Source organism: Panicum virgatum, chromosome 1N, assembly GCF_016808335.1.
Source record: "Panicum virgatum strain AP13 chromosome 1N, P.virgatum_v5, whole genome shotgun sequence".
Taxonomy (NCBI): domain Eukaryota; kingdom Viridiplantae; phylum Streptophyta; class Magnoliopsida; order Poales; family Poaceae; genus Panicum; species Panicum virgatum.
Window position 1 is genome coordinate 12138008 of NC_053145.1, and position 23047 is coordinate 12161054.

Consider the following 23047-nt stretch of genomic DNA (forward strand, 5'->3'; position numbering starts at 1 on the left):
GCGGCCGGCGGGTGGAGGCTTGGGACATACGGCGGCAGCTCGATCATGTGGCCGGCGGCGCCGATGTTCGCGGTGGGCGTCCTGCTCTGGCCCTTCGCCGCCCTGGCGCCGTCCGGGAGGAACCTCACCGCGCTGCTGCCGGAGCTCCGGGACCTCCTCGGCTCCCTCTACCGCCACTGCCGGGGGGAGTTCGTCCTGCTGGCTAGCACTCGCCGGTGGCGTTAGTTACTTGTTTAATTTATAGCTGATTGCACGCTGGGATTTGCTTCGCGGCATGTCCTGTAGTTCTGTGTGATCATTAGCTAGTTGAGCTTACGAACTCAATAACTTCAATAATTGTGATAAGCTTTTTATTGTTTATCAATCGGGTCTGTCTCCACGACAGTCGACTGAAATTTAACTAACCATCAATCACATGTTCGGGCCGTTGGATTGTCATCCAATGGCTCTGCCTAGCGCCTATCATTTGTTCTGTTCCCTGGTGTTTATCGGGCCCGCAATTTACTGTATCACACCCGTTAAGAGTCTGAACACAGTCATAGCGGGCTCCTTTGTGGTTGGTGGACCCGTTAGTATTTGTGATCCACTGTTCCTAATCTTTGTTCTGTTGGAGGATTTGTTACTGACCCATTTCACAGCACTAGGCACAGTTATCTGTTTTGTTTGTATTTTTACCCTAACTCAAAAAAAGTTACATGTAAGTTTTTTAGAACACAATAAATAAAAAAACTATATATTTTTGGAACACAACAAATAATTTTAAACCACAATTAAAAAGGCTACATGGACTTTTTTGGGACACAACAAATAAAAAAGTTACATGTAAGTTTTTTGGAACACAACAAACAACACAATTACATGTAAACTTTTTGGAACACAACAAATAAAAAACATTACCTGTAACAAAAATTTGGAACATGAAAAATAAAAATATTACTGTAAAATTTTGCTACGACAAAAACTTGCAATTAAAATTTACTTACAAAAAAACTTACAATTAAAATTTATTGCACCATTTACAAAACATTCAATGATGTACAAATTGGCATATCCACCACCATTTACTCACAAGTACGGGAGGCTTCCAAGGTGGGGCCCAGAGGAAGAGATTGCCCCTTACAACGCAGTTGACTAGTTGCTGCAAAGACCGAGTTACAACGTGCTTTGCAAAACTCTGCTGGGATTGGCCTAGTTATGTTGTTTTATAGCATACTGAAACATCAAATCCTATCTATTGCTTTATTCTCTGTACATGGGAAAATAGTCTAAATCATTAAAATGCTACTGGAAACAAAAAAAATATCACTATGCATGGTTGCTCCAACAAAAGTAATACACAAATCTGCTTACAAGCGAAAGCAAAAAGCCTAGAGTGGGAAAACTCACATCACGTCTGATTTGAGCTATAACTTGTTGGTAAGAACCGAAGATGTAAGAGACTACACATCAGTTGCAGTCAGGGTTAAAGAATTTAGTAAAGTGCTTAAAAATTAAAATGCAATGCATCAGCTTACATGGACAAAAAGTAATTTGAAAATCATAGTTAAGGGACATGTTTTAGCAATGTTGCAGCTACAAATATAGAGCTGCGTACTATAATTTTAAAGTGGAATATTAGGCTACACATAGTTAAACTTACTCTGATGACTCAGCTAATTAAAGGTTGATATGCATCAGCAATTATCACACTTGGATGTACAGAAAAGTATGGTCACATACCTTAATAATGATATATTTTTTAGAGAAGCCAACTGCAAATGGTATAATGAATTCCTACAGTGCACACCTTCGTTAACTGAACTTTTAGCTAACATAATTACATGACAAGAATACCAACATTTGTGCACTTGGTAGAAAATCAATGTAAATAGACATACAGTTGAAAGCGGAGATCATATTGTGAGGTAAAACTGATATCCCAATAGTTAAAATCTACCAACCTGAGGATTGTTCATGACGCTCATCATCAGTACTGCCAGATGATCCATGCTTCTCCTTTCCCTGTTTGACAAAGGCATTTGAACACACAGGAACCAGATCATAGTTAATTGATATCCAAAATACAAGGCACCACAAAACTAGGGAACGAAGAGTAGCCACTTATTGCTTTAATTGGCTTCCTCCTCCATTGCTCACAAAGTAGAGATGGCAATCTTAACTTGGATAAAAAATGATTAGTAGCTTGAATGAAAGCTTCTAGGTAGCAATTAACATGGTCTACTTATTAGCTGGTTGTTAACCAGCATATTTTTTTAAAAAAAATTACAGTAACCATACACATAATATGCACTTAAATTCTGGGTGTTACAATAATAATAGGCAATTGTGTTTGAAATAAAAAAAAGTCCAAGTACTAGAAAGTGGCATCATCACAACAAAAGTAGCAGATAAATATTTGAAATAGGAGGTCCAGAACCCAATAAAAAAGAAGTATGGAAACTATATATAAAAAGGTCCATAAGGATGCATACATGAACAGATGCTACAACAGACTGAATCAAAGTGGATTGATTATACCCCCACAATATAAAAATTTATAGCAAGCATGCACAAGATAAATAAAAAATACTCTTTGTAACTATAACATGCTTAAATTGTAATTGGAAATAGAATATTAAAAAATACCTTGCTTGCAAGAACAAGGACCCCCTTGCAGACTTGCAGTGGAGTGATATTTTTTGCTCTGCTTAGGGGGAGAACAAAGGGAAATATGCCTAGTAACATCATATGAATCATTATAAGAACTAATGAGAAAAAACTAACACCCTTGTAGCCCCCGCACAAAAAATATAAATATAAATGCAAACAAGTTATCTAAAAAATATAAATGGCTATAAGGAGACATACATTATGATTGATATCCGTATACGACCACAAAACAACATCACCACAAACAAAATTATGATTAGTATAAGTTAAGTTTAAGTAAGATATTTCCTTCAAAAAATGAAATAAGATAGAAAATTATAGTATAGTTATGATAGAATTACAGAATTGGCAGCATTGTAATATTTACACACACTACTTATAAATATCCAGAAGCAGAAGCAAAAGCAAAAGAGAGCCCTCACTAATTACCAGCTAACAAAAACTAAAACTGCAGTGCAAGCAAAATGGATTAACACAAGCTAACATTAATCAGCACAGATGACTGCACTGTAGCTCTAAATAAAACAATGTTGCCAGGTAGATCTTGGACTTGACTTGAATTACAAAATCAGTGGTGAAGAACTGATAGCACACTTTGAATGACCAGAATGGAGGCCAAGATTACTTCACTAAACACAAGAGCTAGTGGTCATGTCTTCTACTGGGCAAAATACTAAAAGGCATGAATGGCTACTATTATGTCCCTACAACATTAGGGGCCAAGCAGCAATCCAGATCAAACTGGAAATAAAAGAACCTTAAAAGAATAAGACAATGAATGAGGGAAGAGTATATCACTATTGCTATACTATAGCTCGAGAAAGACAGAACTACTAGATATTCAGTGAAATAAAACCAAAAAACAGCTGAGCAATTGAATTGAAGAGGCTAGTGCTACGATTGAGCTAATATTGTAGCTGTGTAGTGAAGAATCAAGTGACAATAGTCAAGCTGTAGAAAATGAATGAACAGTACCTGTATTGCTGCCAAGCTCGAGTTGTTGCTGTCGATCCAAAAATGAAAGGCCGAAGGCTGCTGCTGCTAGAAAAAATCAATGCTCACTGCTGTCTTCTGAAGTAAGCTGACGACAAGCTGGATGCATCTGCAAACACGACAGAAAAAATAGTCGCACACTGCTCGATGAAATTTTGCAACACGATATGGTTCAGCGCAAGGCACAAGAGGAATGAGTGAAAGAAATAGAGCGAAACTGCAGCACATCCTCTACAAAAATCTCCATAGACAACTTAAATCAAATCCAAAAATGAGACGAAATTTAAACCATAGACTCATTGCATCACAGAGACACTATCCCAATGAGATCCATAAAAAGAAAAACAGATTAATATTCCTACCCTTCCCCCGAAATTTCATAAATTTTAGGAAAGCCTAAGTAAAAGGGGAAAATTAGGAGAGGCTTCAAATTGGAGGTGCTCTTAAGGGGATTGAGCCAATTGGTGCTCATTATGTGTTCCTCACATGTTCTATCACTAAAAAACCTCAAAAAATTTCACCTGATACACAGTCAAATTCAGAGAAAGAAAAATCCCTCAAAAGTTCTCCGCCTCACACTCGATACAGAGTTACAGATGAGGACAATAGACCTCCTCGATCCACTGGCTTTGAAGCTTCTGTCCATGATGCAGAGGACGCTGCCGATTTGTGAAAGTCTTGGCCTCCCTCCGCCTTGCCTCTACTGAACCATGTTATCTAGTCGTTCGACTAATCGCGATTAGTCGCGATTAGTCAGGCTTATCGGTCCGGTGACCCCGATAAGGGACACCGAGTAGGTCTGGGCGACTAGTTTTCTAGTCGTCCGACTAGTCGTCGACTAGTCGCGATTAGTCGCACGATCAGGTTGGAAAACAATCAGACTTGAGATTGTTTTGTGGGCTGTTTGAGTTGTGGGCCTCGGCCGGTGATGGGCTGGCAAGGTGGCCCATTAGGTTTTTGGTATATAGAGGCTAAGAGACAGGAATATGGACTATGGGATAGGAATAGAGAGTTCTGGATAGTTCACAAATCATCTCTCACAAATAAGGGAAAAATCGACTATTATTGTTGCCTTCATACTTGCTTTTTATTAAGTAATATGTAGTACATATATCATATCGGTCCTGGGACACATAGGACGACTAGGCAGACGACTAGGACCGACTAAGCTCGACTAATCGACCTGATCGACGACTAATCGCGACTAGTCGTCTGATCGGTCCCATGGCGACTAGGTTCGACTAGACGATTTGAAAACATGGCTACTGAATAAGATCAAGAAATGGGAGAGACGACTAGCTGGACTGCTTGTGATCAAGGCAGAGATGACGAAAAGAGTGGTAGAGTCACTTGACTCCGTACCTGATTGCGGATCCAAACACACTCCACACGACTCTTAGCTCGACCCATTAACACAGATTGCATTACTTCACTATCAGCCATCAGCCGCAGATCCGGCGCAGAGAGCGGCAACTGACAAGAAAAACATGCTTTCATTCGATTGATGTCGAGTAAGACTGACAAGGTGCTGGAGAAAGGATTGTAAAGAAACATATAGGTATATCCTAACAGAAAAAAGCATGAGTCTATATGACTATATCAAATATAAAGTCTACAAAGATGCAAAATTTACACAACTAATTAAATGTTTACATAGTCAAAACATCATGTAAGGAATAAATTTGAGAGTAATTATGTACAAAGCTACGTTAAGTCCATATGCACTATACATGTTAAAATGCTACTAATATGATAGAGCAACTGAGAAAAATTCAAAGCACACAAGCTATATAGTTATGATGAAATACAACTATGAAGGAAGATTGGACATGAGTGGAAGTAGTAGAATACAAAAATATTGTGTATAATTGAATAAAGATTACGCTAATCTTGTTCCAGAAAATTACACAACTTATATCATAGCAAATCACTTGACTATGATAGTAAATAAGTCCGTAACATGTGACATTATTTTTTACAAGGTGCAATGGGGTCAAATAACAAAAAGGAATGCATATTTGCAGGACTAGTCATGCTCTTTGTGTGACTACAGACTTACAGAGTAATAAACACTTCATAAAAAATATTTGAAATCCTGCTAAATATTTCGTCCTTGTGTGATAAAAAAATGCAAGTTTTACCTGGCTACAAGGCTAAAGCATGCAGAAGTGCAAATCACAACTATATTATTCTTCTAAAAAGGTAGCCTCCCCCCTCCCTACCACACATATCAGGATTTATTTTCATCAACTGAACCCTCCAACTATTTGTTAAGGGAATATGCATGCATAAGTACAGTTGTACTATTACCACAGACTAAGATGGGTGTGAGACAAACATGGAAGATGGGAATAGCAACTAACAGCCTACGAAGAGGAACTAACATTTAATAAAAGGAATGTAAACAAAGCCCACTTGAACAGATGCTTCTAAATCACAAGCAAAAGCAGGGCTGACTCATTACAAAGCAACAACTGCATGGACAAGCACATCTAACTAATTTTGGAATTTCAGCACAAAAAAAATCTCAAATGGACTCTAGTCAGATCACAAAATCAAACACCACCTGTGCGTTAGGCTGGTGTTGGGGGTTGTGCTCCTCATCCACCTCGACAGCAAAAACAGGTAAAAAATTCATAGATTACAGCATCATCCTCCATGAATAGGTGCCTCTGGGAGCTCCGCCTGTACATGCAGCAGGGAAACACGAAATGAAGAATGGGACTCATACACCCCCCCATTCTAATGTAACCAAAACAAAAATCGAATCCAATTTGCAGCTAAAATGGAACCAAATCGCCCCAAATGAACACATATCCTGCCTAATCTTCATCACTGATCAAACCCTAGAAAATTAAGTACCTCAAAATGACGGGTAGCACTAGCACTTGCGGCCAGCAAGGCCAGCGATACGACGAGGAGGCCGTCAATTCGCCGTCGGTTGTCGCCAATCCGACTATAAGATCACTGATTCACCACCACAATTGGTTCATCTCCCCCCAGAGCTCCGCGACGATAACAATGGAAGGGGAAGAGTTGAAATGGAAGAACCAGTTCAGAACCAGACACCCCCTCTTGTGACTAAATGGGCGCTCACACATGTGGATCCGGTAACAACTAAACGGGTACACACACGCCTCCAAGCGGACCCAGGTGCATTATTAACACACGAGTCGCCCTCATCCGTCGATCGTTGATCCAACGTCCGAAAGCATCGATTGACAGATAAACAAGATTTCAGTCGGTTGATGAGAAGTAAATCTGTTATCAATATTGAATGAACTGAAAGAATCACTTGGACCTGCTATTCAAATCTTATGATGATCAACGGTAGTTTCATTGGACGCCTGAGATCTAATGAAATCTGCACATAAACCTTTAATATGTGGACAAACAATTCCTTGTTTCAAACAAAAAGATGTCACATCACTAATAACACTACTAAAAAAAATTAATCAAGGTGGGCAAATACAGCTTAACCGAGGCATTTTGGCCAACCGCTTCAGAGCAAGGGTCACGATAAATGACCCCTTTTCCGAAACGGTTGCCTGCCCAACTTGATTAATTGAACAGAAAAAATAAAAAATAGAAAGCTCGTGGATAGATTCGCCAAGCCCATCCACGAGCCCACCGAGACCATTCACGGGCGGCCGCCGCCGGGGCGCGTCCTCCACTATCGAGCTCGCTGGATCCGCAAGCCCCGAGGCTGGATCCGCGATCCCGGTGGCCAGATCCACCAGATCCGTGAGCCGCGTGGGCCGGATCCATGAGCCCAGTGGCCGGATCTAGAGCTGGAGGTGGTGGATAGTGGAGAACGCCGTGGGGGAGGAAGGTCGAGGCTGGGGCCTCCGTCTGCATCGCCGATCCGCTACGCCCGCGCCATAGGAGAGGAGGGGTGAGGCCGGGACGCCGCGCCCGCCTTGGTGGGGGAGGAGCCTGCGCTACCGGTCCGTCGCGCCTGCCTCGGTTGGGGGGGGGAGGAGCCCGCTATCGCTAGTACGTCGTGCCCGTGCCGTAGGGGAGGAGGGTGAGGCCGGGCCTCAACGCCGCCAGTCCGCCACGCTCAGGCAGAGCGGGAGGAGGCCGAGGCCGGGATGCCGCGACACCGCGCCCATCAACTCCTAAACCTAGTGATCAAACATATAATTCAGAAAAGAGAGGGTGTGTTCCAGGGCTTGCCTCATTGTCGAGTTTGCAGCCACAATCTTCTAATAAAAAATCCAAGATGAAAACCACAATCAAACTGATCCACCATGACTTCAGGGCTGTCCAACAAAGATACCCCTGGTAGATCAGCAACCGGCGCATTGATAGCTATATGTAATGCCAAGGGATGCAAACTTGTGACTGGGTAGTCATTTATTGGAAAATACTCAAAAAGATGTTTATAAAAACGTGGTTTTGAAAAGAGTGAAAAACACAATCAAGGGAGAAACACCAGCAATGAGTTCATCACACAAGTATAAGAAGATGAAAGAGATCTTCCAAATTTATTATTATTACAACTACACTAAAGGCATATGTTAACATGTACATCACCACAAAAATGCTAAACATGGCTTAGGATCATCTTAAGTGGCAACATTGCAATTAACAGGGAAACTAATATGATTAATTGTTCTTAAACAGTAAACATACAAGCTATAACAGTTTGACATTTAAAAACTAGGCATAAATATGAGGACAACAAAACTGGTTTCATGCAAAAAGGAGTTTCATACAGTTAGTTATCACTACTACAGAACAGACCTTTGTTCCAGACCATTTGTCCCGGGTCCAACGGCTAGCCGGGCCAGCGGGGGGATAGAGGTCTTTTGTCCCGGGACAACCGGAATAGGTCTTTTTGCAAGTTTGATGCATAGACTTTAGCCATTTAATTATTTTATCAATGAAACATTTTTCATGTAATTTTTGCTGAGAAAGTGATGACCTCGGAAAAGGCACGTAATTTAATAATTTGGCAAGGTCAAGCTTGGGCTTGCTTTCTATGGGCAATATTTTGCCACGTTAGTGCGTTGACTGACTTGAGACGCAGTCCGTAGCAAGTGCCTGCTGCTTCCGGCCGGTAGCACAAACAAGCTAAACTTACACAATCAACGCAGCAACAATGGTGCTGCTTCTTGAGTGTCTCTTGCTCTCCTTCGTCTCTCTAGCATGCTCTACCATAAACATGGCAGAGACCTCACTTGCAGCTCATCCTGCGTCCACCTCCGATATCTCCGACCGCCTCGTGCTCATGTCGTTCAAATCTCACATAAGGGGTGACCATAGTCACCGGGAACGTGGAACAAGGGTGCGTTACACATTCCGGGAACGCCATTCCTGGGACGGGAACAGAGAACATTTTTGTTCTCGCAGTGTAAAAATCCATCCCAAACATTGTTCCTCGATACGTCGTTCCGGGAACTTTGGTGACTATAGGATGACCCGTCGCGAGCCCTAGAGACATGGGGCAACCAGTCTGTCCCAATGTGCCAGTGGCGTGGCGTGTCGTGTGGCTTAAGAGGAAGCCACCGTGGCCGTGTGGTGGCGTTGGACCTCGCCGAGCTCAACCTTCTTGGCACAATCATCCCTGCGCTGGGCAACATCACATACATGAGGCGCCTCAACCTTCCACAGAATCGCTTCCATGACGTCCTGTGTAAGAAACATGGCCCCATTAGGCCATGGTTTGTGATTTTGGTGATTGTGTGACAACATAATCAATAGGACTAATAAATTTGTGAGATCACATTTATAGGATTTTTAGGTTTCATGGATAAAATCCAATATGTCTAATTCGCCTCAGAGATGTGTCCAATCCACCGCTGAGACATTCAAACCGCAGTGAAAACATAAGGATAGAATATTTTTGAGGTGTCCAAATGACCGCCGCGACGAGTTGAACAAGTGGATGCATAAACAGTTGCACCGGAAGAACCGACGCTATGCCACCGGTGTAACCGATGGGCATCGGATGAACCGACGCTAAGTCACCGGTGCAAATGGGCCACGCAGTGCCAAGTCAAGTGAAGAAGTCCAAGTGACACCAATTGAATCGACGATGTGCAAAAGAGGCACCGGTGCAAGCACCATATTATTGTTCAGAGACGATGTCAAGCAAGGAAGAGCATATGCTTCTGGACCGGTTGAACCGGTGCACCACCGGTGCAATGCACCGGTCTAACCGGTGGCTTCTGGAGTACAGTGTCAGAAGGCCAACGGCTGGTTTAGAGCTGTGAGTGACTGGTTACACCGATGCTCTACCACCGATGCAACCGGTGCCCTGTGCAGAGAAAGCCCAACGGCTACAAACGGCTCTATGGAATTGGTAGCCTATATATATGGGTTCCCCCGGGCATTTCAAGGTTGCTGGAGTTCAGAGATATCACACCCATATCCAAGAACACCTCCAAACCATCCAAGAGCATAGTGATCAAATCTTTAGTCCTTAGCACACATTTGAGAGTGTTAGTGCTACGTTAGCTCTTTAGAGGGTGAGAGAGCAAGACTTTGTGCCCTTGTGCTGTGGTTCTTTAGTGAACCAACAAGATATCTTGGTGTGCCGGCCCCTTGGAGTCTTGGTGGCTCGCCGGCAACGTCTTTGACCCTCCGGCTTGGTGTGGAGCGGCAACGACATCTTTGTGCGGGGGACGTGGAGACCCCCACCCTTCTTGGTGAAGCTCCTTAGTGGAACCCGGGGCCAAGGTGACCGTGATTGTGTTCACGCAAGTGACTTGATGGCCGAGAAGTAATACTCTTTTGTGAGTGCTTCAACAACGTGGATGTAGGTGTGCCTTTGTGGCTAACCGAACTACGAGATAAATCATTGTATCAAAAAGTTTGGTTTCTCTCATCCCTCCTTTAAGTTTCTGCATTTAATCATTGCAATCTTTGTGTGTCTTTACTTTCATAGAGTAGTAACTTGATAGGATTGGCTATAGGTTGCATAACTCTTTTGGGATGAGGGTTTTCACACTAGAAGAACACTAGTTGCACATCTAGATAGTGTGTCTTAGTTTAATTTATGTGCAAATAGTTGGAGGTTAAGGTTAAGGTTTTTAGTTTGCCTAATTCACTCCCTCCCCCTCTTATGCTACAAGCACCCGATCCGCACTTTCATCCTATCATCCGAGCTCGGTAACCTCCAGGAACTTGAGACCCTGCAACTTAGTTACAACTCCATTGAAGGGCAGATTCCACCATCACTCTCAAACTGCAGCCACCTTGTCAACGTTTTGATTGATGTCAACCAATTTGAAAGTGATCGGGTGCTCTAGCCTAAGAGGGGGAGGGGGTGAATTAGGCACTAATAAAAACTTAGACCTATGGCTCCAACTAGTTTGCCCAAAGCTTAAACTAAACCAAGCTATCTAGATGTGCAACTAGGTAGTTCTAGTGTGAAACCCCTATCCCAAAAGAGTTTAGCAACCTATAGCCTTTCATATTAAGAAACTATTCTATGAAAGTAAAGGCACACAAATTGCTAGTATAAAATACGGAAGCTTAAAGAGCGGGATAGGAGATAGCAAACTCTTGACGCGGGTGTTTATCCCGTGGTTCGGTTAGCCACAAAGGCACACCTACATCCACGTTGTTGTAGCACTCACTAAGAGTATTGCTACTCGGCCACCAAGTCTCTTCCGTGAACACAATCACGGTCACCTTGGCCCCGGGTTCCACTAAGGAGCTTCTCCACAAAGGATGGGGGTCTCCACGTCCCCCGCACAAAGGTGTCGTCGCCGCTCCACACCAAGTCGGAGGGTCGATGACGTTGCCGGCGAGCTCCACGCTCCAAGGTGCCGGCGCACCAAGCTCTTGTTTTGGTTCACTAATGAACCACAGCACAAAGGCTCTAAGCCTTGCAAACTCACTCACTAAGAGCTAATCCTTTACACAACACTCTCAAAGTGTGCTAAGGGCTAAGGATATGATCTTGATGCTTTTACATGGCTTGGAGATGTTCTTGGGTGTGTGTGGGATGTCCAGCAACTCCAGCAATCTTCAAATGGCCGGGGTGAGGCGTATATATAGGCCACCAAGTCTTGTAGCCGTTGCTCCAACGGTTAGCTGAAAATCTGCATACCACCGGAAGAACCGATGCCTCTTGGCGGGATAGCGTCGGTTCATCCGGTCACTCATAACACGAAGTAGCCGTTGGACTCCTGTCGGCTGACGCAGAGACCACCGGTTGAACCGATGCTTTGCACCGATGCCTCACCGGTTCAACCGGTGCTGAAGAAATCTTCTCCTGGACACTGACGTCATTACACCGGTGGTATGCACCGATGCACCGTCGGTTGAACCGGTGCTGAAGAAACTTCTTCTGGGCACTTGACATCGTCTCTGGTACAAAGGACGGCCATTGCACCGATGCCCTATTTTAGACCGTCGGTTCAACCGGTGCCTATAGGCTGACTTGGTTTCGATTTCCTCCTTCACCAAACATCGTAGCTTCGGTTCTTCCGACAAGCGTCGGAACCCCCGTAGGGGCTGCCCTTCGGGCCTTGCTACGCCTATTTTCTCTTTCTCTTTGTCATTACTTGAACCTAAAAGCCTGAGAATGATCATCTTAACAATCATATTAGTCCAAGTGTTGTGTTGTCATTCGATCACCAAAATCACTCGAAATGGCATAAATGGTGCCATGTTCGTTACACAATTGCAAGGGGCGATACCAGCCGAGCTAAGCTCATTGCACAATGTCCAGTTAGTTAATCTTGCCCACAATAGGCTTACTGGAAGAATTTCTTCCAACATTGGAAGACTTCTAAGTCTGAAACAGCTAAACCTTAAATTTAACAACTTGACAATGGAAATTCCAACGGAGATAGGAAGACTTGTCAATCTCAATTTCCTAGATCTAGGTTTCAATCAGTTCTATGGAACCATCCCTGGTTCACTTGGAAACCTCTCAGCGTTGACAACGCTCAGAATCCCCGCCAATGAACTAGAAGGACGTATCCCAACACTGAAAAACCTATCATCTCTCACTGTGCTTGAGTTGGGGAAAAACAAGCTCGAAGGAACCATTCCATCTTGGTTAGGAAACATCTCTTCACTAGAAATTATTGATCTTCAGAGAAATGGTATAGTTGGTCACATCCCAGAATCCTTAGGAAGTCTTGAGCTGCTTACAATCCTCTCTCTCTCAGCCAACAGACTTTCAGGTTCCGTACCTCATGGGCTTGGAAACCTCCATGCCCTCACTGGACTTTTCATAGATGTTAATGAACTAGAAAGCACTTTGCCACCTTCAATATTTAATCTATCTTCTCTTGAAATTCTGAATGTGCAATCCAACAATTTGACTGGAGAGTTTCCACCTAATATAGGCAGCATGCTCCCAAAGCTAAATGATTTTCTTATAGAAGATAATCAACTTCAAGGCATGCTCCCACCATCCTTGTGCAATGCTTCGATGCTTCAAAAAATCCAAGCAACAAACAACGCTTTATCAGGAACAATACCCCAGTGCCTTGGAAATAATAAGGACCTGACCGTAGTGGCGTTAGCAGGAAATTGGTTTGAAGGGTCTCTCGGTGCTTGACCTTTCCTATAATAATCTATCTGGGGCCATCCCTGAAATCCTTGGCAACCTGAAAGGCCTTTCTTCCTTGAACCTCTCATTTAACAAATTCCAAGGTGGTCTTCCAACACATGGGGTATTTCTGAATGCATCTGTCATCACGGTTACAGGAAATGATGACCTGTGTGGTGGTATCCTTCAACTGAAATTACCACCCTGCTCAAACCACACCACCAAGAAGCCACCTCAGAGACTCGGCATAGTAGCCCTTACATGTGGAGCAGTTATTTTTGTTACATTAGCAGCTGTGTTGTGTTAGCTATCTTTGTAATCTCGTGTTTCAGCTCGTTTGTTAGTTTGTCACGTTTACTTTCTTAGCTGTTTAGCGTGGGCTCAGTCAAGGCTTAACCAAGGCTGAGCGCATCTGGCTGGAGGCGTGGACGCGTGGTGCATGTCGCGGCCGTGGCGCGCAGCACGACTGGCGTGTGGGATGGCGCACCGCGAGGCTATATATCGCGCGCGCGACAAATCAATCATTTGTCGCGCGTGTGGAAGTTGGTGAAACCGGCCCATTTATAGTTGGTGAAACCGGCCCATCTATAGTTGGCGAAATTGGCCAATTTATGTTTCTTCAGTCTACGAGTTACATGTCGGCCCATCAGTCGATTGAATTTGAACCTGCGTTAAAACCGGAGTTCATTACCACCTCAACACTTGACATGTTTCAGATAGTAGAAGAGAACTAATTTATTTAACATTTCCAAGCTCGTCAAACAGGTGGGCACCCACAGTGGCTCACGCGAGCACCAAAATTTATTTTGTCTGCTATGCGCTCCGTCCACCGATCATTCCAGACCCAATGTGCCATTTTATTTATTTCTTTGTTTTTATTTTTCTATACAACCAATCCGTCCGTTTGAAATTGCTGAGCATAGCTTTCGCTTCATTTTCCTTTCCTATTCATTTTCTCCTTCATTTGCTTTTTCTTTCTTTCATTTCCTTTCTATTTCACATGTACATTCTTTCTTCTGCTTGCAATTCCTTACTTTCACAACTCGTGATATATTTCATCTTCAATCTATTTTCTTTTCCTTTTCCTATTCCTTTTGCATTGCTTGCTAGCTATTTTCTTCTCTATTATTTTATATTCATATTTATTTTCTTATTTTCATGTTTATAATTCTGTCTTTCTAGATAGTTTTATTTCCCCTTCCTATTTTATATGCTTACAATTTATATATTCCTTTTCCCATCTAACTATCGATATATACAATTTATTCATGTGTTTTGTCCCTTCGTTTCTTCTATCTTTCAAATACTCATGTAAATATTCTTTCTTTGATAGTTTACTTATAATTCACATCATTCTTATTTTATTTTCTGAATATTCTGATGTTAACAAATCTATATTTGATGGGTCCTATACTGCAACTTATTTTTCAAAACTAACTTGTTCACTTTTAATGCTGATTTGGTTCGACATGTGGATGCATTTCTATACATAGAAGAATTTGTTCGCGTATAGATCCCTCTTGTTCAATTTGTAGATCAATTTGTTCGTAGAACTCAATTATTTGTTCGTTTTATAGATAAAATTGTTCTAAGATGTGGAGACATTTGTTCATGCTGTTCAACATCTATTATTTGTCCTATAGACTAATACAATCCATTATTTAAGGAACATGTGTGTAGGGTGCCATTATTCACGATACCCTATAGACTAAATATTCATACTAAATATTCATTTGTAAAGTTTTTCTTATGAGCAAATGTAAAGTAATTTATTTAAGGAACACGTGGTATTTATGATTAGAGAGAGACGTGTGAACAAAAACAACTATGCAACACCAAATTATTTGTTCTCTTTGTTGATTAAATTGTTTTGTTATGTTGACTGATTTGTTCGCGATATTTGTTTTTCATTGTAATCAAATGTTTGCGATGTGTAATATTTTTGTTCGATGTAAATTATTATTTGTTCGTTACGTTTAACTTTTTGTTCGTACGAAATAATTATTTGTTCGTATTGTTAAAATATTTATTTCTAGCAGTCGAAATTCATTAATCAGTATTAGAAAAATAATTTTTAAAATATCGTGCAAGCATAGGTAAGTGTGGTCTTGTTTTGAAAATCTTGTCATAAGAAAGATAATGATGCAATCAGAATTTAATTTGGAAGCACAATTTAAGATTTGTAGATTTGTTTGCATGAACTCTCCTTGCATGTGGGTGATGTCATCAATCTATCTTCATATTTTTTCTCTATTTTTTGTACCGCAGTTTATTGAGCTAATGTTTAAGACTAGTTTAATTTGTGCATACCGCGCGTATGCATCGGCTCCCCTACAAACTAATACTATCATAAAGTAATGGTCGGTCCATAATCGTCTGGGCCGCATTGAACTCATGCGCTGATTCTGGCACTTCTGACACAAGTATTTAGAAATAGTGGGCCCGGAGAGCCACGATTCGTGCTAGTGTCGTTTTCGTGCTGGTGACGAAGTCTATTCCATCTGGGCCTGGAGAGCCGATTTCAGCCCAAATAACGAAGCGGCGGCGCGCACCCTTCAGCGACAAAACTGCGAGCTGTCGCTTTCACCCTTCAGCGACAAAACTGCGAGCTGTCGCTGAAAGCGACAGCGAACCACACCCGATGGCGCACGCAGAGCGCAGTCGTGGCGCGCGCATGCAGGGGGGGGCAAAGACCCAGCCCTGCCTTTTCGTTTTCTCTTTCTGTTGTAAGTTTCCTATAAATAAGAGAATCCAAGACAGAAAACACTGCTAGTTGCAGCACCAGTTCTCTCGTGTTCATGTGGTGATTGTTATGTGTTCGTTGAGTTCTTGAGCCAAGAAAACTCTTGGCCGGAGTGATCTGGCTGACATACTGTCTGTGTTCTACCAAAAGTGCTGGAAGAAAAAAACAAACCTACAAATTTCTGTCATAAACCAGCAATATATGAGGGTTCCTTATGCTGAATTGGCCAGTGCAACAAATGGTTTTGCGTCTGAGAACCTCATAGGAGCATGGAGCTTTGGCTCAGTCTACAGAGGGAGAATGAGAGGCAACGACCAACACATAGCTGTTGCTGTTAAGGTTCTCAACCTCATGCAACGTGGCGCAACTCAGAGTTTTATTGCAGAATGTGAGACTTTAAGATGTGCTCGACATCGAAACCTTGTGAAGATCTTGACAGTCTGCTCTAGTATTGATTTTCAGGGCCGTGACTTCAAGGCCCTTGTGTATGAGCTTCTACCAAACGGAAATTTAGATCAATGGCTGCACAACATATCATGGAAGATGGTGAACAAAAATCGCTTGATCTGGCGGCAAGGCTAAGCATTGGAATCGACGTGGCATCTGCGATTGATTATCTACACCAATATAAGCCAACACCAATTATTCACTGTGATCTTAAACCAAGCAATGTTCTCCTGGATAGTGACATGGTTGCTCACGTTGGGGATTTTGGTCTTGCAAGGTTTCTGCATCAAGACAAAGATAAATCAAGTGGCTGGGCATCAATGAGAGGATCGATTGGTTATGTGGCTCCAGGTATGCTTCTATTCTTAGCTTTGCTTTCCCATCCATCTAAAGTTAAAGCTCTCTTTGCATTTCACTTAGCATGATTCAATGAGGCTCCATTTTCAGTACTGGAGAAAAACTAGGAACTAGGAAATTTCATATTTGTCAAACTAAATTTTAGGCATTTGAAATGAATATTATTGAAAGTAGTTGTATAAATGAATTTGATAAGAAATAACTCCTTTTGGCTGGTTTCAGAGTATGGATTGGGCAATGAAGTCTCCACCCATGGCGATGTCTACAGTTATGGTATACTGTTGCTGGAGATTTTCACTGGAAAAAGTCCAACAGACAGTGAATTTGGAGAAGCCATTGGACTCCGCAAGTACGTTCAAATGGCACTTCCAGACAGAGTGAGTACCATCATGGACCAACAACTACTATCTGAGACAGAAAACAATGAATCAAACATGTCTTACTCTGGCAGCACTAGTGATCTGAGAATCTCCTGCATCGCTTCCGTTCTGCAAGTTGGAATCTGCTGTTCAGATGAAACACCAACAGATCGCCCGCCGATTGGAGATGCTCTTAAAGAGTTGCAGGCAATTAGAGACAAGTTTGACAAGCACCTCTCTGGCTCTCCGTTGAAGGATCATTGTTGTCAAGCCATTGACACAATTGAAGGATTTTCTGGCGCGTGACGTCTTGATGCTTTACCGTCCACTACATTAATAATGAATTGCAAGCTGGGATTTGTGTGGGTTCTTGTTATCCAGGATAGTATTTAAAAAAAATAAACGCTTCATCTTGTTCAAAAGTAAAGTTCCCTAGTTGTTCTGGCAAAATGGATTGTTGGATGTCAGCCTCGGCTACCACATATCATGTAGTATATGATTTGAACTACTTGCATTTTGTTTCAGAATGGTCACATAATCATATTTAGGATGCAAACTGAGCCTCTGCTCAGTTCAGAGTCCAAAATCAAAGTAGCAAGATGGCATTTTGCTCTTTATGCAGAGGCCATCTGGAGTCTTCAGTTGGCTCATTGGATGTTTCTACAGTTCACCTACATGCCCTACCTTTTCAGGTTGCTGATCAAAGTTGTCTCATCACAAGCTCCAACTGGAGCTCCTGGTCACTGGATGTTGAGGCCAATGCCTCTCCATACCCAAGATGTTGTCTGGCCAGTCATTGTGAAATACATCAGAAGTGACTGGACGGAATCAAGAGTCATGTTTTCAAATCGTATCATTGAATTCGGAAAGGTCAGGCGATTAATCGTGACTAATCGGGCGGATAGGTCAATTGGGATTCTACCAAGTTGCCTCAGTACCGACTAGGATGACTTGAAAACATGGATCAAGATGCAGCGAACTTGCTACAACTTATCAAAAACTAATAAGAACTTGTGTTTTGTATCAATCAAAATCACTACCGACCAAAGCTGCCTTGTCTTTAAACTATCAAACTCTAAGATGCAGTGCTTCCTGGTATCAATGTTCAGTCAGAACCATGCAGGGATCTTATATCCTTTGACTTTGAAAATAGAAGTGTTGGGCTTAGTTTTTTTCCTTCTCTCTCTCTTCCCCTCTGTCCTGGAAACAGAAAAATAATCCAATATCCATGAACGGCCCGCGACATTTTGATTTTGCAGGCTGGAGTTCCATGTTTCAATAACGAATGTAGACACACCTCATCCAAATTGTAGTTTTCCTGAGAGAGTAGCAGGTAATTTTTTCGCATTTGATTTCATACCCATCAACTTGGTGATGTCACAAGAGATCATCTTGCAGCCCTGCATACTTGATTGCTGGACAAGTCCTCCTGCACTGCTGCAACTGCTAATCAACAAGAACGCCACAACCTTCCGTAGTTTCACCTCCTCCAACCTTCTCTGCGCGTTCTTTCCAAAGTAAAATTTGGAAAAACCGACAGCAGATTGGCTAAGCTGGTCGACACGAGGAGCCCTTTTACACAGCCCTGTCCAAGCACAAGCACAGGTCCCAGATGCTGGAATATATTAGGCACAGAATCTGATTATAAGAACATATAAAACCGGTAGTAATCAAGTTCTAGAATTAAGGCTGGGAAGGGCTACCTCCGGTGCAGACTCGACGCCGGAGCAATAGTAGAGCTAGCAGCCGCACGGAGACGACACGGACCAGGCTTGGGTCATCGCCGGCGGTTTGGTGGTCGGGGAGACCTCGATCCGCCACGCGGCTGAAGAATCTTTGAGGCGAACCCGCGCCAAGGGTAAGGGAAACGGCGGACGAGGAGTTCGTCGACGGGAACACACCGCGCCGGAGGAAGAGCCGAGACGACGCGAAGGAAAAGTGCTGCAGAAGCGGGCCTGGCCGCCTGGGCCCCAGGTTAGGATTGTTGGGCTCTAGTTGGGCTGTTAAATACATTTTGTATAGCTAATCTGATAAAACTACAACTTTCGGTCCATGATATTTCTGAGTCATTTGAAATTAAAAATCATTTGTCAATTTCGGATGGCTGCCGGACCCCGGTGGAGATGGCTATAACGCCGGTTAAGAGGGTCGCAGCCCCACGATACTGAAGCTTGTCATGTAGCCAGTTTCGGTGTGCCAAGATGTGATCACTTTGAGCTTATTAGCACTCGTTTTGTGTAAAGAAAACCCCCTTTTCTTCTCAGTGGTAGGCTTGTGATCTAGAACATCGGTCCCAACTACGAAGAACTTCTTCCTCTCACTGCCTTTGGCCACCGGAGAACTGAAGATCATCCAAGGTTCCTCTCCCTGCCTTTGGACACTGGAGAACTGAAGATCATCCATGGAACTTAGATTCTTCTTTTTTTTTAAGGAACAGGAGGAGCCGCAGCTCCTACTGATTAAATATTTTAATAACAGAAAAGAGAGTCTTTTACAGGGTAGAATCAAGGTGGCCTAAAAACTAAAAAGAAGAAAAGGAAGGAAGCAAAAGAGGAAGCAAAACTACAGAAGGGGAGGCAAAGAGCAGTTTACATATCGTTCAACCATGACTGAATGAGAGGTGCTAATGTGTCCTTTGCACGATGTATAACAAGTGCAAGTTCTTTCTTGAAGTTGATTACACATCTCTGAATTCACATCTCTGAATTTGGGCGTTTTCATTCCTGAAGATTTCCCCATTTCTTGTAATCCATAAAGAATGGACCACTCAATTGTTGTCGAAAGGATTCAAGTACATGGAAATGATGAATGGTATGCGGGAGGTGAAGTCCAATTGAGTTCCAGCAATTTCTTGCAAAGGCACAGTCAATGAACAAATGTGTTGTTGAAAGTGATCGGGTGCTCTAGCCTAAGAGGGGGAGGGGGTGAATTAGGCACTCTAAAAACTTAGACCTATAGCTCCAACTAATTTGCACAAAATTTAAACTAAAACATGCTATCTAGATGTGCAACTACGTTGTTCTAGTGTGAAAACCCTATCCCAAAAGAGTTTAGCAACCTATAGCATTTCCTATCAAGAAACTATTCTATGAAAGTAAAGGCACACAAATTGCTAGTATGAAATACGGAAGCTTAAAGAGCGGGATAGGAGATAGCAAATTCTTGACGCGGGTGTTTATCCCGTGGTTCGGTTAGCCACAAAGGCACACCTACATCCACGTTGTTGTAGCACTCACTAAGAGTATTGCTATTCGGCCACCAAATCTCTTCCGTGAACACAATCACGGTCACCTTGGCCCCGGGTTCCACTAAGGAGCTTCTCCACAAAGGATGGGGGTCTCCACGTCCCCCGCACAAGGATGTCGTCGCCGCTCCACACCAAGTCGGAGGGTCGATGACGTTGCCGGTGAGCTTCACGCTCCAAGGTGCCGGCGCACCAAGCTCTTGTTTTGGTTCACTAGAGAACCACAGCACAAAGGCTCAAGGCCTTGCAATCACACTCACTAAGAGCTAATCTAACACTCACACTTTACAAACCTAGTGCTATAAGCTAAGGATATGATCTTGATGCTTTTGTATGGCTTGGAGATGTTTTTGGGTGTGTGTGGGATGTCCAGCAACTCCAGCAATCTTCAAATGGCCGGGGTGAGGCGTATATATAGGCCACCAAGTCTTGTAGCCGTTGCTCCAACGGTCAGCTGAAAATCTGCGTATCACCGGAAGAACCGATGCATCTGGCAGGGGTAGCGTCGGTTCTTCCGGTCACTCATAAACCGAAGTAGCCGTTGAAGTCCTGACAGCTGACGCAGTGACCACCGGTTGAACCGATGCTTTGTACCGATGCATCACCGGTTCATCCGGTGCTTAAGAATCTTCTACTGGGCGCTGACGTCATTGCACCGATGCAATACTCCGATGCACCGTCGGTTGAACCGGTGCTGAAGAATCTTCTCCTGGGCGCTTGACATCGTCTCTGGAACATAGGACGCCCAATGCACCGATGCCCCTTTTTGACCCGTCGGTTCAACCGGTGCCTATAGGCTGACTTGGCTTCGATTCCCTTCTGCACCAGAATTCCATAGTGTCGGTTCTTCCGACTACCATCGGATGCACCGATGCCCTTGGCGTCGGTTCTTCCGGTGCTCCTGATCCGAAGAGATTTCAGGGCGCTGCCCTGAGACCCGCGAGGGGCTGCTCCCCCTCGACCCCCGTCCGCTAACCGGGGTAGGGGCGGCCCTTCGGCCCTTGCTACGTCTATCTTCTCTTTCTCTTTGTCATCACTTGAACCTAAAAGCCTGAGAATGATCATCTTAACGATCATATTAGTCCAAGTGTTGTGTTGTCATTCGATCACCAAAATCACTTGAAATGGCATAAAAGGTGCCATGTTCCTTACAGTTGTACTCTCCTCAACATTTGTGTTACATATAACACAGCTATAGCTTTGTAGGAACATGTTTCTTCTTCTTAAAATTTCCCTTGTGCTTAATGTCCGACAAGAGAAGCCAGAAAAAAAAACTTATGCTTAGGTTGGCAGCTTGAACTCCAGGTCCATTTGTATGAATTGTGTACAATATTGTGTCCCTTCATTGATTTATATGCTTTAGCCGACGAGTAGTATGAATTTCCCCATATATATGACCAAGTATCATGCTCAACTGTTTCATTGATTCTTTCAATATCCGTCTGCAACCTTTGAAGCTGATCATAAGCCTGTTCCGATAGAGGCAGGTGAAAGAGATTATGAATATTTTCAGTTTGCTTGGCGTTAGCAAGGGAAATATTTTTGTTCTTTGCAAATGAATATAACTCTGGGTATTTATTTTTAGGTACTGCACCAGCCCATAAGTCCTTCCAGAGTAGAATTGTGGAGCAGTCTCTTGGCTCAACAACAGCTAAATCCTTGTGTGTTTGGAGCAGCCTAAGCATTGATCGCTACCAGAAGGAGCCCTTCATTGTTTGAGTTGGAACTTCATTATAGTATACTGTCCAAATGAGTTGAACTCAGATTCTTCATTCATCACAACAAGCCTTCAGCGACTAAGATTAATACTATCAAACATGTTTGTGAAGAACGAGCGGTTCTTGCATGAAGCTATGATCACTCCAATCAATGATCTCTTCGTTTTTCTAGGCAGACTGACATCCTGAGAAAATGACACTACGAGCATGTAAGGTTAACAAGGGAATGCTCTAACTACAGTAACTCTGACACTGCAAATTGCAGGCAGCAGAAAGGGGGTTTTCAGGGGAATCTGATTGCTTGTGCACTAAACATTTTGCAGTGTACGAAATATATGATGAGATTAGTTTGGGCCGTGAACAGTAACAGTTCTATATGATCTAACTATCAAAGTTGTATGCTCTGCATGCAATTATTTGTTAGGTTCAGGATGTCAGGTTCAAGAGGCAAAGAACGCAATCCACAAATAATAAGATATCACATGTTAAGATGTTTTCTCTTGATTAATACTAAGGCTGTGTTTAGTTCGGGAAAATTTTTGGGTTTGAGTATTGTAGCACTTTCGTTGTTATTTGGCAATTAATGTCTAATTATGGACTAATTAGATTTAAAAGATTCATCTCGTCATTTACAGTTGAACTGTGTAATTAGTTATTTCTTTCAACTGCATTTAATGCTCAATGTATGTGTTCGAAGATTCGATGTGACGGGTATTGTAGGAAAAATTTTTAGAACTAAAAAAGGCCTAAGATTTCCGAAAAACAAGCCCCTCCCCCCTGCGTCGCTCCCGCAAGGCGACCGAGGGGCTGCCTCGCGCCGCTGTTCGTAGCCCCCGTCGCCTCCTTCACTCCCTCGCGGTCGCCCGAGCAGGCCTCCAGAAGCCCGGCGCCCGGCGAGGAAGGCGACGGCGGGGCGATTCGGCCGGTGGGGGACTCGAGTGCTGGGGCGGGACGGCATTTGCGGCCCTCGGCATGGCGGGGCGCCGATCCGCCGGAGCCTCATCAGCGCGGATCCGG

General features: G+C 43.2%; 2 protein-coding genes, 1 long non-coding RNA gene and 1 pseudogene across 9 annotated transcripts; 2 read left to right on the forward strand and 2 right to left on the reverse strand.

The window, feature by feature from the left end:
* Nucleotides 1-925: 925 nt before the first annotated feature.
* Nucleotides 926-6773, reverse strand: LOC120655168. Of its 7 annotated transcripts, XR_005667361.1 has the most exons (6): nt 6505-6773; nt 6209-6327; nt 5005-5115; nt 4254-4345; nt 3625-3751; nt 926-2714 (listed from the first exon to the last, which is right to left on the reverse strand). It is a non-coding gene; the product is annotated as an uncharacterized LOC120655168 (long non-coding RNA). The 7 variants fall into 7 exon arrangements; XR_005667360.1 differs by lacking the exon at nt 4254-4345; XR_005667358.1 differs by having other exon boundaries at nt 926-3751.
* A 5495-nt stretch (nt 6774-12268) lies between these two features.
* LOC120653304 (receptor-like protein 35) lies at nt 12269-13605 on the forward strand. Its single transcript, XM_039931070.1, has one exon. It carries the CDS (start codon nt 12269-12271, stop codon nt 13169-13171), a length of 903 nt encoding a protein of 300 aa, XP_039787004.1. The 3' UTR covers nt 13172-13605.
* A 2438-nt stretch (nt 13606-16043) lies between these two features.
* LOC120655169 lies at nt 16044-17533 on the forward strand (annotated as a pseudogene).
* Nucleotides 17534-18058: 525 nt separating this feature from the next.
* On the reverse strand, nt 18059-19081 carry LOC120653305. The gene is made up of 2 exons (XM_039931071.1): nt 18772-19081; nt 18059-18653 (listed from the first exon to the last, which is right to left on the reverse strand). The coding sequence occupies exons 1-2, from the start codon at nt 19079-19081 to the stop codon at nt 18367-18369; spliced, it is 597 nt and encodes a 198-aa protein (XP_039787005.1). The 3' UTR covers nt 18059-18366.
* Nucleotides 19082-23047: the final 3966 nt, after the last annotated feature.